Consider the following 17,397-nt stretch of genomic DNA (forward strand, 5'->3'; position numbering starts at 1 on the left):
GTTTGTCATCTCAGAAAAATGTATGCCATTATCTTGGTTCTCTTCAGCATGGGTGCCACATCCATTTTCATCTCAGTTGAATATTTTTTTTCTACTCACTCCACAGTTGAGACATGTTGTAAAATACCCACTTACAATAGCAGAGAGACTGAATCTATATACAACTTGATCCTATAGAAGGCTTCTCTGTAGGTGGGAGAAAACCTTTTTACTCAAGACTAACATAAAAGTATGCAAATGAAGGACAAAAAAAAGTTTAATTATAAACACAATTTTACATCTTTTAAGGAAATTCAAGTGAGACAGCCCCCTGAAGGACCTCTATAAGAGCACTTGACTCCCTGTGATATTTGTAGTTACCTGAGTATTTGAAATTACAGTTCAAGAAAACAAAGGAACTCCAATACAGTAAATATACAATCCAGTGCTGCCATTCCCTGTTTTTAGTCAATGAAAACATAGCATATATACAAATACTTTTGAAAATAAATCTAAAGTTTTAAAAAAACAAGGGGGGGCTGGAGATACCAACAATACCAATAGAAATATTAACTTAAAATGGTTTAGATGGATGGGTTTACATCCAAAACAAAGAAGAATATAAAAATAGAGAACTCTTAATTCCATGAGTCATCACTGGTAACATTTGAGATTATCAAGTGGTAGACTTGACTGAAGTGGGCTTGACTGAAATGGTTCATTCAGGATGATACATTTGTGGGCAGGTAAATCATGTTTCACAGAAATTTCTGTTCTTTTGACACTGTATGTCAATAGCCTGATGAAAAGATATTTATTAACTTGAATTTTAAATAGAGTTATTGTAAGTCTTGTGAAATTAGATTCTTCTGCACTCAGATCATAAAAGACAAGCAGAAATTCATTATTATGAGCTGCTGGATCAGTTATGAGACAGTTTATTGATGAAACAAGTGAGGTTCTTCCCTACTGACCCAGGTTATGAAATGTTGCCTTCCCCAACCTCCCAAAAGAGCAGAAGAATAAGGCAATTGCTCATTTTACTTAGTTTTTATTTCAACATAACATGCAGTAAAAAAAAAAATTTAAACAGGATTTATTAGCATTTACAATGCTTACAAAATAAAAAGGACTTGAAAAGCAATTTAGTTGATATTTTTTAAGAAATCATTCTAATTACTTACAATAAATCTATTTTCAAATGTTCAGTTTGGATCAAAATTTAAGATAGCATTTGGTATTTATATCTGCTGTCTAGTTGTAGTACTTTTATATAACCTCTGATTCTTGGGATATCCAGCCCCCATTTTCCTAACACAGCAGGGAAGACATATACATGTGGCCACTTAAATTAAAGGAAGAAAGAGTAAGGGAGATCCCAGGCTGCAAAAAATATATACAAGCATTTACCTTTTTCAGAATTAAATGTTTCTTCCATAAAAATATTAAATAGCCAAGCCCTATAGAACTAGGGCCAGATCTACTTCAAATATAACTTCTGTATTTAAAAATATAGGGCAGAAAGCCTTTTGGGTGATGTTTATACAATTTCACAATATTTCTAGGTTCCTAAATGAATCAAGCATTATGTAGAACAAAAAAAGTCTACTTTCTTACACTATCTTTTAATTTAATCTCATAAATTTCTAGTAAATATCATAGGCAACTACATTTCAATATGAGAATTCACCTCAATAGGAAGTCTTTATAGACGGCTTAATTTCCATAGCCATAAATTACCAAAGTTCAGAGTTGTATAATGAGTGGGTAGTTGGCAGACATTCGCTCTGAAAGTCAAAGCAATAGCATTTTTTCTTCCCCTACCAACAAAAAGGCAGAGTCCCTACTTTGAAAACAACTAGGGATTTAAGAGAACATATTACATCTTTTGGAATTATGCAGAATTAAAAAAAACAAAGATAGAATTGGGGAGAGCCAAATCTCTCCCTTTCCACCGACAATTTCTGAATCAGCCAATCTTTTCACTCATATAAATCTGTTTTATGATGGCAGTGTTTTAAAGTACAGACACACATATTTAAATGTATTTTGTTGTTCCGGGATGTAAATGGAAAAGTAGCTAAGAACCAAAACAATGGTTTCTTTCCATACGAACAGAGGTACGCTATTCTTATTTTTGGCTCAATGCTACTTGTTCATACTATCCTATCGAAACCTGCCAAACCGCTGTTTTCACCATTATGAGGCTCTCTTCAAGGTTGAGCTACGATAGGCATGCAGCTGGCTTAGGTTTTACCCCACTGTCTATAAAGTCAAACCTCTTAGAGCAGTCATCTTGACAATCTAAGCTTGTCCAATTTAAAAGAATTAACTGTAATGAAGTTCAAAGTGCATTAAAATGGTTACTAATGGAACAGTCGAAATAGTAAAAAAAAAAACCCCAAAGTAGGAAAAAATTGTTACTATTTTTAGGATCAAAGACAATATTGCAAATAAAGGATATCAATCCAACTCAGGGAAATGCAAAGAATGGAAATGACTATTACTGCAATGTCAGAGATATGTTAAATCTGAAAATTTTAATTCACATTGAGAATACATTTCTATGTATTCTACTAGAAATGTATTGCTAGTAAAAAGATGATTCCCAATACCATGCTCTCATTCCCTAAAGAAATTGTAATTTTTTGTTTCATTTTGGGCAATACCCAGCTATTCCCAAGGGTTACTCCTGGCTCTGTGCTCAGGAATCACTCCTGCAGGCTCAGGGGACTGTATGTGGTACCAGGGATTGAACCCAGGTTGGCTGTGTGCAAGGCAAGTGCCCTACCCACTGTTCTATCATTCCAGCTCCTTAAAAAACTGTCATTTTAAAGAATATTTCACTGACCTCTATTTGAACTAGAAAACCATTCGAACTCCTTAGCAATAAGTAAACATAACTCAAGTTGTTAGATTATGATAAAATTATAAAGATGAATTTATATTATAGGAATATACAAAAACTATTGATAGCCTTCAATGAATTCTGCTAAATTAATCCCAATTATAGTAAACTTTTATAAATGACAGCTTTGAAGGAAGCACAGTGTTAATATCATCTGTAAAGTTTAGTACTTGCAAGGCAATTAAAATAACCAAACATCCAAATGAAGAAGTTCTGAAGTCATTTGCAGACTGGGACCACTTCTCCCTGAATTCAAATAAACGAAACTACTTTATAGAAAGATGCAAAAGTCTTGCATCAATTTCCAGGAATAGCATCAAAATGATGCATGAATTCATGCTCTGGAAAGGGAAAACAACAGTCAGGCCAGGCTGAAATAAGAGAGCACAAGCCAGAAGTTTGCTCATGTCTCACTCTGGGCTAAGCTTGCACTTATACGAAAAACCTCCTTCTAAGAGGTTTCATAGGAAGATGTTAAATATTGCAATTACCAAAGGACTTCATTGCACATCTGCAGAATGTCTAGAAGAAAAACCTACTCTCCCAAGTGAGACTTTAGACACACATATAATAAAACTTGTTAACAATCTAGTGGAATAAGACAAGGTAGATTTCATTGCTGTGTTAAATCTCTTATAAAGTAAGGTTTTTACTAGTTGTTTGCAGATCTGATTTCTGGAAACATTGAGGAGCAATCCAGAATCATTGGGAGATAAATCTCAATAGTAACATTAATTTACTTACACTCAGATAACTCTCTAAACAGTCACAGTCCAATTTTACAACAAGATGTGCAATAGGCAGAGAAGGAAAAGAACAAATATTCCAATTAAGTTCTTGTCCTACAGTGGTGTAAGTTCTCAGAAGTTATTCTTGTCCAAATCCTTCTGTTTCTTCAATGGCAAATAACAGCTTTTCCTTCAGTTGCTCATAGCTTTTATATGGTGGCAGGTCCAGGCGGTTAAAACTAAAAGTAAGAATTGTTAGCTTGAGAAAATGAAATGCATAGAGAATCATATCGCTGTATAGTATACAACACTAATTTTAAGGTCAGATAGAACTGGGTTCAAATTCCAGTTGCCATGCCAAGTGCTTTTATTTTTCCAAGTTTTGATTTTTTCTTCTTCTTTTGGTTTATGGGCCATACCCGGTGATACTCAGGGCTTATTCCTCTTTCTGCACTCAGGGATCACTCCTTGAGGTGCTTGGTAGATGATATGGAGTACTGGAAATTGGCATAAGGTAAGATGTGCTCAAGGCAAGTACCTTACCTACTATACTATCTCTCTGGCCCCAACCTTTCATTTCTTTATTAAGAAATAATATTTCCTACCCAGGGTAGAATGAAGAAGAAACAAGCTAAATACAGTAGCTGGTACCCAATAGGTAATGAGTAAAATGTTAATATTTTCTTGCTCTCCTATCTACCTGATTCTCAATCAGTGGTTAGCAAACTTTTGTAAAGGGCTAAATAATATATTAGGTTTTGTGGGACAAAGTTTTTATTTTATTATTTATTAATTTATTGGTTTTGGGGTCATCTTGGTAGTACTCAAGGGCTTATTCCTCGCTCTGAACTTAGAGATTACATTCGGCGGTGCTCAGGGCCATATGGGGTGCCAGGGATCAAACCCGGGTTAGCTGGATGCAAGGTAAGCACCCTAACCACTGTACTATCAATTCCTGCTGGAGACAAAATTTTTATAAAATTAAAAGTTTATATGAACAGGGATGAGGGGATACCTCCATGGGTTGTGGTATATGTGTTATATGCAGGAGGTCTGGGTTTGATACCACATAGTCCAGGAATAACCTTTGAGCACAGCCGGGTATGGCAGAAAAATTCCAAACAGTCTATATATACAATTTTAAGAATAACATACAGTATTTTACTATTCTAAATAGTAAAATATCGCTGGAGCGATAGCACAGTGGTAGGGCATTTGCCTTACAAGCGGCCAACATGGCCGACCCAAGTTCGATTCCTCCGCCTCTCTCGGAGATCCTGGCAAGCTACCGAAGAGTATCTCGCCCGCAGGGCAGAGCCTGGAAAGCTCCCTGTGACGTATTCGATATGCCAAACACAGTAACAACAAGTCTCATGATGGAGACGTTACTGGGCCCGCTCGAGCAAATCAATGAACAACGGGAGGACCGTGACCGTATTTTACTATTGTATTTTTACCTGTGAACCATTTATTTATCTTCAATGCTGTCATTTAAGATACATATAATAATGAATATAATTGAGAATCAAGAAATAAACATGTTGGTACTAGAATTATAAGAATTAAGAATTGTAATAATCACTGTATCACTATCATCCTGTTGGTCATTGATTGCCTTGAGCAGGTCTCCTTCGTCTTAGCCCTGAGATAAGGTGCTTGCCTTGCATGCAGCCTACCCAGCTTCGATTTCTGGAACCCCATATAGTCCCTCTGAGCACTGCCAGGAATGACCATTGTGTGTAGAGTCAGGAGTGAGCCCTGAGCATAGTCAGGAGTGGAACCACAAAACAAAACAATAAAAAAGGGCAAGGGTGGGGGAGAATGGGAAAAAGAGTTGATTGCAAGTGATTGTAAGGATTATTCTTAAGTGACAGTAATACTCTAATCCTGGACTATAGTTATGGTTACAAACTTGCCTGTGAGTAAACTAATAGCTCTGACTTAAAATAGGCAAACAGTATAGTGTGGGAAATCTGTACTGCAGCACTGTCCTCCTGTGGTTCATTGATTTGCTCGAGCAGGCACCAGTAATGTCTCCACTGTGAGACTTATTACTATTTTTGGCATATTGAATATGCCATGGGGAGCTTGCCGGGCTCTCTGAGAGGGACAGAGGAATTGAAACCGGGTCGGTCTCGTGCAAGGCAAATGCCCTACCCACTGTGCTACTGCTCCAGCCCAGTGTGGGAAATCATTCTCTAATAAAACCCCCAAGGTCTGGATAGTTTCCTAGGTAAAACAAGTTTTAATTAGTTTAGACAACCAGGGCTGCAAACACATGCCCTTGACAGAATTAAACAAGTTTAGCTTAGATTTTAAGGAATGAGAATATGCACCCAGGCAAGAATAGAATAGGAATTTATATGACTTTTATACTACATTTAAAACTTTTTTGTTTTTTGGGCCAAATCCCTAGGTGTGCTCAGGGCTTACTCCTGGCAGTTTTTGAAGGGCCTTAGGGGGTCCCAGGAATTGAATCCAAGTCCAGTTCATGGAAGGCAAGCACCCGACTTGCTGTACTCACTCTCCAGTACCTAATATGCTATTTTAAAGGCATCTGCTGATTGACTATGTAAATACCCAAGCCTTCGCTCTTGACAAATCTGCTAATTTTTGATGTTATTTGCTAACTGTCCTTAATGTACCTGTCAATTTAAACAAAGGTTCACATACTTGGAGCCAGATGGTGGGTGCAGAAATCTAATCCAATAAATGGCTAGTCAACTGCCTTGTTCAGAGCTGTTAAGGCTAGTTTGCAACCTGGACAAGCCACAGAATCAGTCTCATTCTTTGTGACTGACACCTCTGTGTGTGTGTGTGTGTGTGTACATATTTTAACTATCAATAAGATACTAAATGGAACTTCTAACTGCATGAAGAGTAATCTGGAGAAAATCTGACACTGTAGGTTAACAAAACCTGTGGCTTCCACTTGCCTCTTCTATAAACTTTCTAAACTGAACTGGATTCCTTTCACCAGGTGTTTCTATCAACTTCTATGTAGACACATGTAGTAGATCAATTACTTATCTTTTTTATGCCCTAAAAAGAATTCTACAGGACAAGTGGGGGTGAGGGGCTAGAGTGGGGAGAGACTATCTCTTTCTGATTTAACTTACCAGGTATGACTTCTGGGTAACCAATTTTCTTTTCCAACTTTTTCAATGCAAAATTTCTGTGGTCCATTACTCCCTGAAAATAGTAAAATGGTTAAGTCTGGCAGTACAATGCCTCTCAAACTGGGATCCCGAATCCATCAACATCTATAACACCAGCAAATGTCTTATAATCATAAATCCCAAGTTACTCAATTCCATCAGAAACTTTGTAAATGAGGTTCAACGATACATGTCTTAAGAAACTTCAAGAAAAAGCTTGAGAAATTGTTAATGTATAGCCAAGAAGAAAAAATGTAGTTTTATCTAGCAGATTCTGGAACAACTTGTTAAACATTATAAAATATAAACAACCCAGTGACTTTAACACTAATAATGTTTATGCTTATAGCTCCTTGAGGGCAGTGTTTCTTAGCTTTTTCTGATCACAAACCCTTTCTGATCATTTCCCCACCCCCACTTTTTTTTTGGGGGGCGGGGAAAGCCATATCTCGTGATGCTCAGGGGACCTGATGGATCCCTGGTCAGCCATGTGCAAGGCAAGTGCCTTACCTCCTATACTATCTCTGGCCCCTCAACCTAGTTTCCTTCCTGTGCAAACCCCTCAATGTTCCCATCTTATCTTACTAGTTGGCCTCTTGCCATGGCTCCCTTAGAATATTCTTGGACCCAGGGTGGTTAATATGCCTTACCCCTTTAGAAAACACTGTCGATAGGACTCACCAAATACCCTTACACATACGTTTTTTCTTTATATATCTTCTTCAGTAGTTAGTTATTTAGTTATGAACAGTATTGCTTCTTTAACATTCACTACAGCTAAGAAATACTCATTGGTGTTCACAAGGGCTGTTAATGCTACTGGACTTTTTAAAATTATAACTAACTGCATTCCAATACAAAAGTAGCATATTTATACATCTTTTGCATGTACTCGACAGTTATACTCTAAAGAATTTTCACGTGTTCCATTGGATCACACCCAGTACAAACATAAATATAAATACAAATATAAATCGGTAGTACTTTTGCATCTAATAATACTAAAGTGGGTTTTTTGTTTGTTTGCTTGCTTTTGGGCCATACCTGCAGCACTCAGGGGTTACTCCTGGCTCTGCATTCAGGAATCACTCCTAGCAGTGCTTGGGGAACCATACAGGATGCCAAGAGATTATATGGGATGCCAGGGATTAAACCCTGGTTAGATGCATGCAAGGCTGTACTATTGCTCTGACCCTGGAAAAGTAACTTGTATACATACCCATGAGGTCAGCAAATCCTCCAACTGGTAGTCGGCAGGTTCCAGTAACAAACTGCAGAAGTCTCATTCTTTTCTCATTATCAATTTCTTTAACAAACTGTTGAAAGCATATCCAAAGACACATAGATACACATCACATTATATTCAGCACAAAAAAAATTAGGGTTATTTTAAATGCTGAATCCTTTGTGTCAGATGCAGTAGACAATGATTGATCCCTCTGTATCCCCATTTGTACAGCCAGAGTTACACAATCTCTTTTCTACTTAAATCTGAAAATCATTCTGATAGGGAAATGTTTTCTACTCATCACAGTCTCAACAACAGTTCTCCAAAGGCAGCCCTTCTTTCCCCTTTATTCTGTTCTACATGACATTCATGTAGTTACCTAGGACAATGAGTATGATGCAGCACAAACCTTTTCTTTTCATGAATAAATGAATTTAAAGTCATAGAATTTTGATCCAAATAAAGATAGTCCTAACAACTTTCTTTTCTCAATGTTCTTTAAAGTTTAAGCACAGGTAGATAAGACTAAGTTACATGGCTATAATACTATTAATACAATTCTAAAAATATAAAAGTTTAGTATTTTTGTTTTTGTTTTTGAGCATACTTAGCAACTCTTTGGTGTTACTCCTGGCAGTGCTTGGGGGACCATGTGGGATACCAAGGATCGAACCTGGATTTACCATATGCAAGGTAAACACCTACCTATTGTACAATTTTTCTGGCCAACATTAGTATTTTAAATAATAGTATAACTAGGATTAAACATTATTATTTTTTTTTTTTTGGCTTTTTGGATCACACCTGGCAATGCACAGGGATTACTCCTGGCTCTGCATTCAGGAATTACCCCTGGAGGTGCTCAGGGGACCATATGGTATGCTGGGAATTGAACCCGAGTTGGCCGCGTGCAAGGCAAATGCCCTACCCACTGTGCTATTGCTCCAGCCCTAAACATTATTCTTTGAGGGGTCGGAGTAATAGTATAGTAGGTAGGATGTTTGCCTTGCATATGGTCCCCTGAGTAACGCCAAGAATAATTCCTGAGTGCAGAGTCAGGAGTAATCTCTGAGCATTGCCGGGTGTGACCGAAAAATAAAGAAAAGAGAGAGAGAAAAAAAATGATATTAGACCGGAAAGAGACAGTGCAGGGATAAAGGGCCTTCTCTTGCATGCTTCTGACCCTAGTTCGAACTGAGACCCGTTTCTGTTCCTCTGAGCACAGGGCCAGGAATAACACCTGAGCACTGTCAGGTGCAGTTTATAAACAACTCCTAACCCACAATAAAGATATATATTCTTCTTGGCAACTCTAAAAAGGATGCTATTATAATTTACATCTATTTATTATAATGCATAGAATGAAATGAAGGGTAAGAACATACTAGTACATTGTATTCTGTGATATTTCCATATATTTTAAGTAATTTTAAAGTATTACAGTGCCTGCCAATAGAAATAAGTTGACAAACCTGCCAGAACCACATGATTTGTTTGCTTGTTCTAGTATAATGACGGTAGATAGCATGTCTTTGCCAATCATTCAAATCAATCTCTTGCATTCCACATAAAAGAACCTGAAGGATTAAAAAGACAAATGATTTCTTTTTTTTTCATATATATATGTTTTAATTTTTATTAGTGAGACATTGTGAGGTACAGTTGTAGACAATTTTTTGTGCTTGGGTTTCAATTATACAATGATCTAATACCCATCCCTCCACCAGTGCCCAGATAAATGGTTTCTTTAGGTAACTATACAACTTATGTAAAAGTTGTTAGACTGCTGATTTAAAATTAGCTAGAAATGATGGTAATGTACACACTGTGATGATTATTTATTGCAATGTATATAAATTTATAATTATTATGTTGTACACCCTAAACTAAAATTAAGTCAACGTCAATTATAGCTTGGGCTGGAGCGATAGCACAGTGGGTAGGGAGTTTGCCTTGTATGCGGCCGACCTGGGTTTGATTCCTTCGTCCCGCTTGGAGAGACCAGCAAGCTACTGAGAGCATCCCACCCGCACGGCAGAGCCTGGCACCACCTCCCTGTGGTGTATTTGATATGCCAAAAACAATAACAACAAGTCTCATAATGGAGACGTTACTGGTGCCCGCTTGAGCAAATCGATGAACAATGGGAGGACTGTGCTACAGTCAATTATAGCTCAAATTTACAGATAAAAATTAATATTAGGGGCATAGTTTTAGCACATTGGGTTTTAATCTTGCATGTAGTCAACCCCGGTTTGATCCTCAGCATGCCATTTGGTCGTCCAAGCACTACCAGAAGTAATTTCTGAGCACATAGCCAAGAGTAAACCCTGAGCATTGCCAGGTTTGGCCCTAAACCCTAACTCACTCCCCAAATTAATAGTATTAAACAACTTTCAAGAAATAATTATAAGTTCTGGCTTATAAACTGTTTCAAGAACTTTGCCTATATAACAGATAACTTTAAGTTATATGAATGTCCATAAGTAGTGTAACATACACATAGGTAACAAATTAGTCATTGTTGTAATGTTAAGAGAATAATCCTATTTTTCTGCAATACTCTTAGTCTGGATAAATTATGAATCACTGGAGATGGCTCAAAGCATTCTGCCAGCACATAAAGTTACTACTTTCACTGGAAAGGTGAGAAACTGAACTGAGCAGACACCTGAAGACATCATTTACTATTATGCAACAGAAAAAAGAAGAAAATCCCATTACCTCTAGTTCCTTTGCATCAAAGTATTGCAAATACTGCTGGGGAAGAATTTCATTAAAGCCCTCAAAGAAAGCTTGTGTCTGTTCTTCAACACCTCGAGACAACCTCCATTCAGCTACCATTCTGGTAAATAAATATTCAAAACAAAATTAGGTATCAGGAAATTTAGATTTTACCCTTAAATTCTTCTTAATTTTTAATTAAGAATCACTGTGAGATACATTTATAAAACTTTCATGATCGGGTTTCAGTCATACAATGTTCCAACACCATCCCTCCACCAGTGTACATTTTCACACCACCAATATTCAAAAATAGGGAACGCGGGCTAGAGCAATGACACAGTGGGTGGGGCGTTTGCCTTGCACGCAGCCAACCCGGGTTCTATTCCCAGCTTCCCATATGGTCCCCTGAGCACTGCCAGGGGTGGTTCCTGACTACAGAGCGAGGAGTAACCCCTGTGCATCGCCGGATGTGACCCAAAAAGCAAAACAAAAACAAAAATGAACGCTTTATGAATTTCTGTGTCATCTTTGCTTAGGGGCCATGCTAATCTTCTCTGTATCATTATTCCACTTTTCGTGTATGTGCTGCCAAAGCAAGCAATACCCTTAAATTCTACGTGTAAATTTAATTTCTGAGGAATTATTATAGAAAACCTTAAGTAGTTGCAAAAGTAGGATATAATGAAACAATAGGGAGAAGATATTCCATACTCGACACAACATCAATAATTTCATTATATTACTATTCATACCTGGCCCCAATTTTTATTTTCTTCAATTTTATCTATGAAAATACAGTTAACAGTTAAAATCACAATTATGGACAATGCATGGCACCATAAACACTGCTGCTGGTGAGACACTAATGACATTCAAGTGCTGCAATTACTGCCCTGCACCTGGTCAGTCCAAGCATCACAGGGCATTTGTTTGGGGGGGGGTGGTGAGGAGAGGGAGAGGGCCGACAGGAATAAAATAATGGTTTAACACCTGTCTTGCAAATACAGAATCATAAGCTTACTCTCCCAGTGTCTCACATGTGCTAAACTCTGCTATTTGTCATCCCCAGGATTGCAAGCTTGTGAACCACCAAGAATACCACAACTAAAATGTGCAATTGTCGAGTCAAAAAGTGCAACCCCAGGCATGGATGTATCAAATACTGCAACTCGGAGAGCAAACCTCAATGAGCACCACTTTAGCCAAGTGAGCAAGTGCCACAGCCTGATATGCAAATTCTTAGCAAGCATCACACTCAAACATGTGTGCAACCTCAGTAATCACAACCCTATCAACTACTACAATAATAAAGAGGAGGGAAAAAAACAATTTTTAAAAAAATTTTTGGGCCATACCAGGCAGTCCTCAGGGTGCCAGGGACCAAACCAGGTCAGCTGCATGTAAGGCACTCTACCTGATGTGTTATCACTCTAGACCCAAAAAGTATTTCTAAAAGAAAAACAAGGGGCTACAGAGATAATAAAGTAATTATAAGAACTTGCCTTGTGGCTGGAGCGATAGCACAGTGGCTAGGGCATTAACCTTGCACTCGGCCGACCCAGGTTCGATTCCCAGCATCCCATATGGTCACCCGAGCACCACCAGGAGTAATTCCTGAGTGCAGAGTCAGCAGTATTACCCCTGAGCATCGCTGGGTGTCAACAAAAAAGGGGGAAAAAAAAAAAAGAGCTTGCCTTGCACTCAGCTGATCTAGCATATAGCATATTTGCATATAGCACGGGGCGGAGGGGAGGGGGGAATCACTGTCCACTAGTATTGCAACTTAATAAACAATATACTGAAGTTCATCAAAAAGGCAAAACAGTATCAAAAGAATTCTCTCTCACCTGATATATTCCTCTTTATTTTCTTCTGTTACAAGAATATTGCCACCATTGGGTTTCAAATCATGACTCTTGATTTCACCTAAAATTTCTTTATCTACAGAGAAGTACATTTCCAAACCACATTCTTCGATATTGTTTTCTCTGCACAAATGAAATTAACATTTCATTATGAAATTTCAATATAATAAGTTTATAACCAAAAAACTATGTTTAAGTTCTATGTTTAAGTATTAAAGATCTGGTATTAATCTGTAGTACCAAACCAAAGAAATAGAGCATCATACCGTGACAATGTCATTTCTGACCAAGAATTTAATTATATTTCTGTAAAATTTCTCATACTGAATAAGACAGGGTTAGATAATAACTTAAATAAAATAATTACATTCGAATACTCTAATTTATCAACAAAAATGTAGTTCATATGTTGATAGATTAAGTAGAAATAAACTTACTTAACCCAGATGAGAGAATTGTAAAATTCTGGATCAATGGATTCTAAATCCTTGAGCCCAACTGGTTTGTTCAAGATACGCTTATAGAACGGTAAAGAAAAACCCGTGTCTATGAACTTCCCATGGAACAGAGCCTATGTAAGAAAACAAAAAACAAACAAACCCCAACGATTTATAATAGGTATTACAGAGTTCTTCATTTAAATAAAGGCTACCTCAACTCTACTGTAGAGTGACACTAACTAAATACTAAATATAAGAATTGTAACAGTAAATCATGACATGCCAATAAAAATAACATTATGGGCCAGACAGAACACCAGTTAATTCACAGGCTCTATATGCAGCTAACCCCATTTCTGGATAATCTGTGTCACCACAGGGCCTAAGCAGCAGTGCACCTTGGAGCCTTGCACGGAACCAATAGCATCTTGGCTGAGAATCATTGGAAAGGGCCCTTAGCTATCCTGAGTACTCTTGGGAAACCCCCACCTCCACTCCCATTAATTAATGCTACCTTGTCATATGATCTCTTATAGCATATTCCAGGGGAAAAGGCAAATATAACAAAACAAATCTCCAATTTCTAAGTGATCTTAGTGACGAGAAAAAAAATTAAATGAGATTCTTAGGGAAACAATGCTTTGGTCTCATCATTATATTAGCAATGTAAATATAATTCTTGACTTCTACTTACCATGGCAATAAATCTGCCAATAAAACGAAAATATTTCAGATGATCTGGATTGATATAAGAAGCAGGGTTTATTTGCAAGCAGTAGTTATCCTTTCCTGCATATTCAAACAGGCAATACATTGGGTTCAACACTTCATGAGACAAAAGAAAGAACCATTCTCTGAAATTAAAAAGAAAATTGAGTGAGAAATCTTCTCAGTAACCATGCCAGCGAATCTAAGAGCAGCACTACAAATTTCTTATAAATTTACACTCCTTTTTTTCCCTCCCTTTTTTGTGTCACACCAGCTATGCTCAGGGGTTACTCCTGGCTCTGCAATGAGGAATTACTCCTGGTCATGCTTGGGTGACCATACGGGATGCCAGGGATTGAATCTAGGTTGGCCGCGTGCAAGGCAAACGCCCTATCTGCTGTACTATTGCTCTGGCTGTACACTGTTAAAATCTATCTCACAATGCTATCTCAAGAATTGAATGAATGAGATTAGTGAAATCAACTAGCAAAACCTAAAAAATGTTGAATTAAAGTTCACTGAAACACTGTTACTACAAAATAGTGAAAGGTACAATAATTTGCTAACTTGTCTGGAATATGAGACAAACAATATTAGCAAACAATGATACCTCTGACAGAAATAAACTAAGTTCTAAGCATTCATATTACACTACCTTGCTACACCTCCATAATCTAAACCTTCTTCTCCTGGAAAAATCACCCACAAACGTCTTCGCAGATCTTGAGGACTGAAGCTCATTATCTATAAAACAATATCATAAAAGAATTGGTAAAAACAATTGCTGAAACACCACCATTCTGCTACTTCCAGATTTGAAATCTCCATTAACCCATGACGTATTAGCTTTTTTGTAGTCTTATCAATACCACATCTGCAAAAGACAAATAAGTTAATTTAATTTATTTATTTATTTTGCTTTTTGGGTCACACCCGGCGATGCTCAGGTGTCACTCCTGGCTCTGCACTCAGGAATTACTCCTGGCAATGCTCAGGGGACCATATGGGATGCTGGGAATTGAACCCGGGTTGGCCGCGTGCAAGGCAAACGCCCTACCCCCTGTACTATCATTCCAGCCCCCAAGTTTACTTTATATATTACACATATCTCTATATTTATGATGAGATTATTCTTGTTACTTGTGTGTGTGGTACTAGAGTTCAAACCCTGGACCTTACACATGCAAAACAGGCGCGATACCACTGAACCACATCTCTAGTCCTGTGATTCTTTACTATTAATCCTTCTGCTAACTGATCCTATTTACCTAAACAAACAAACAAACAAAAAAAGAACCTTCACACTATTTATAAGGTAATTCTTACTTGCTTAGAATAATTACTGACATCAGACCTTTTTTTGGCAGTAGGGTAAAGGGGATCAAATTCAGGTCTTGTGCAGGTTCGAGTCTGCTTTGCAGCAAAATGGTATGCATCAGAGTGTATTGGTTACTTGGAAATAAAACTGAGAGAATATATTCAACTCTGGAAACTCATTCTCAACAGAAACCCATAAAGTGCCTGGTAAAACTAATTAAGCTGTATGGCGTACCATAGTGGTCAGTTTATTTCTATATATGTAGACATTACCATTATTTGGCTATCATGGGTAAATCTTCTGTTGTAAAACTAATAAATTATTTGCTCAGAAGTAGGTCAATAGAACTTTAGTATTATTAATTTAATTATTATAACTTTAAGGAAAACAGGAAGAAAAAAAGAACAAAAATAATATAGTAACTTTATTTTATAAGACAAGTGTGTCACATTTAAATATTCAGTCTCAATAAATGATCTTTTTGTCAGTGTTCTCTTATGCTTCACAAAACAAGTTAACATTACTTTAATGAATTCTCATTCCACTGAACAAAATCACAGATGTCACAAAAATTAAAAATTCAAAGCTTGTGACAGATATTCCATAAATTCTTTAAGTCAGATCCACAGCAATGCAAATGAGGGATATCACAGGTTTAAAACAGTTTCAAACACCACTTAATAAATACCAAATATGAAAAAAAAATTATCCTCCCATAATTGCTCCGTAAGTAACTGCTATGTTAATAAAACATTATCTAGGGGTCAGAACAATAGCACAATGGGTAGGGCGTTTGCCTTGCATGTGGCTGACCTGGATTAGATCCCTGGCATCCCATATGATCCCTCGAGCACTACCAGGAGTCATTCCTGAGTGCAGAGCCAGGAGTAATCCCTGAACATCACCAGATGTGTACCAAAAAGCAAATAAATAAAACATTATCTAAAAAACTGTAGCTAACAGTTATAAAAGGGCCAGAACAATAGCACTGCAGGGAGGGCATTTGCTTTGCATGCGGCCAACCCCTTGGCTTCCCACAGGGTGTCCCAAGCACCGCCAGGAATAAATCCTGAGTGCAGAGCCAGGAGTAACCACTGCGTATTGCCAGGTATGACCTAAAAAGCAGAAAAAAAGAAAAAAAGAAGAAGAAAAAAAAAAGATAACATGGTGCTAGTCCTGCAATCAATTTTGTCATTCTTCTAAAGAAAACGCTCTCATATGTTCTTACGTTACATTTATTAAATAGATATTAAATCTAGGGTAACAATTTTAAACAACAGTTTAAATCTGGTCCATTACTCCATAAAAGTCTTTAGGTCTCAAAACTCAAAAAATAAAAGTGTACTAAATCATGCTTTGCATTTTGTCAGCACTGCTACTGGCAAGCTATAGTCTAAGAAAACAGGCCTCAAATGACTGACCACACAGTAACCCTATAGTAACCACACAGAAATTAAGAATCTGAAAATATGAACCAGAGAATTGGCTCAAATGCCTGGAACCCTGGCACCACATGGTCCCCTACGCAACACTGGGGCATTGGGTGCTTACCCTAACGACCCCCCACTCCACCACTGGAAAAAAAAATAGCAAAACCCAGAACCTGAAAAATCTGATGACTGGAATGGGGGAATTCAATGGCCTCAGATTCAATGGAATGAGTACATTTTCTAAATAGCTTTAACCAAGCTTTGACTCTCCGAAAAAGCTATATGCTTCCTACTTACTTAGCAGGGTGTCAACTGGCATTTTGCTTCTATATTAATAACCAAGATTCTTTTAGAAAACGAGGGTGCCGGAGAGAAAGTACAGTGAGTAAAGTACTTGGTTCAATTCCTGGCACCCGATATGGTCCCCTCAAGCTACCAGGAGGTATCTCTGAGCTTGAGCCAGGAGTAAGCAATAAACACAGCCAGGTTATGAACCAAAACCAAAATAAAAAGAAAATTTAAAAGGAAAAGAGGGGGAGGGAGGGGAGAGATCAGAACATAGGTTGCTGGAGAGAAAGTATAGGAGATAACATGCCTGTCTTGCAAGTGGCAACATACGGTAACTTGAGCATTGCCAGAGGTCATTACTAAGTACAGAGCCAGGATTAGCCCCCAAAATTGCCAAATGTGGGCCCTAAACCCAAAACAAATAAAATAAAATAAAATGAAGATGAGTTTGAGAAAGAGTATAGCGATTATACTGCTTGCCTTATATACGTTGCTGATCCCAGTTTGATTTGTGCATTGCATGGTCCCAAGCAATCCCAGGAGCGACAGGCACAGAGCTGGGAATAGCCCCAAAGAAACATCCAACACCTTTCTACCCTCTGAAAAAGGACATAACTGTT

General features: G+C 37.6%; 1 protein-coding gene and 1 non-coding gene across 4 annotated transcripts in view; both read right to left on the bottom strand.

Moving 5' to 3' along the window:
• Positions 1-238: 238 nt before the first annotated feature.
• Positions 239-17,397, bottom strand: part of ITCH (itchy E3 ubiquitin protein ligase) — a 107,595-nt gene continuing 90,436 nt past the window's right edge. For all 3 annotated transcript variants that reach the window (XM_056121102.1, XM_056121103.1, XM_056121105.1), the window contains 9 exons: positions 14,397-14,485; positions 13,728-13,887; positions 13,031-13,164; positions 12,576-12,716; positions 10,726-10,846; positions 9,474-9,578; positions 7,993-8,089; positions 6,735-6,807; positions 239-3,854 (listed from right to left, as the gene is read on the bottom strand). In XM_056121102.1, the coding sequence (XP_055977077.1) occupies positions 3,755-3,854; positions 6,735-6,807; positions 7,993-8,089; positions 9,474-9,578; positions 10,726-10,846; positions 12,576-12,716; positions 13,031-13,164; positions 13,728-13,887; positions 14,397-14,485 (1,020 nt within the window). In that variant the 3' untranslated portion in view covers positions 239-3,754. The remainder of the gene's footprint in view (positions 3,855-6,734; positions 6,808-7,992; positions 8,090-9,473; positions 9,579-10,725; positions 10,847-12,575; positions 12,717-13,030; positions 13,165-13,727; positions 13,888-14,396; positions 14,486-17,397) is intronic.
• Positions 11,220-11,325, bottom strand: LOC130030830 (U6 spliceosomal RNA). Its single transcript, XR_008793509.1, has one exon. It is a non-coding gene; the product is annotated as a U6 spliceosomal RNA (small nuclear RNA).

The sequence above is a fragment of the Sorex fumeus genome, unplaced genomic scaffold (assembly GCF_029834395.1).
Source record: "Sorex fumeus unplaced genomic scaffold, SorFum_2.1 ptg000044l, whole genome shotgun sequence".
NCBI lineage: Eukaryota > Metazoa > Chordata > Mammalia > Eulipotyphla > Soricidae > Sorex > Sorex fumeus.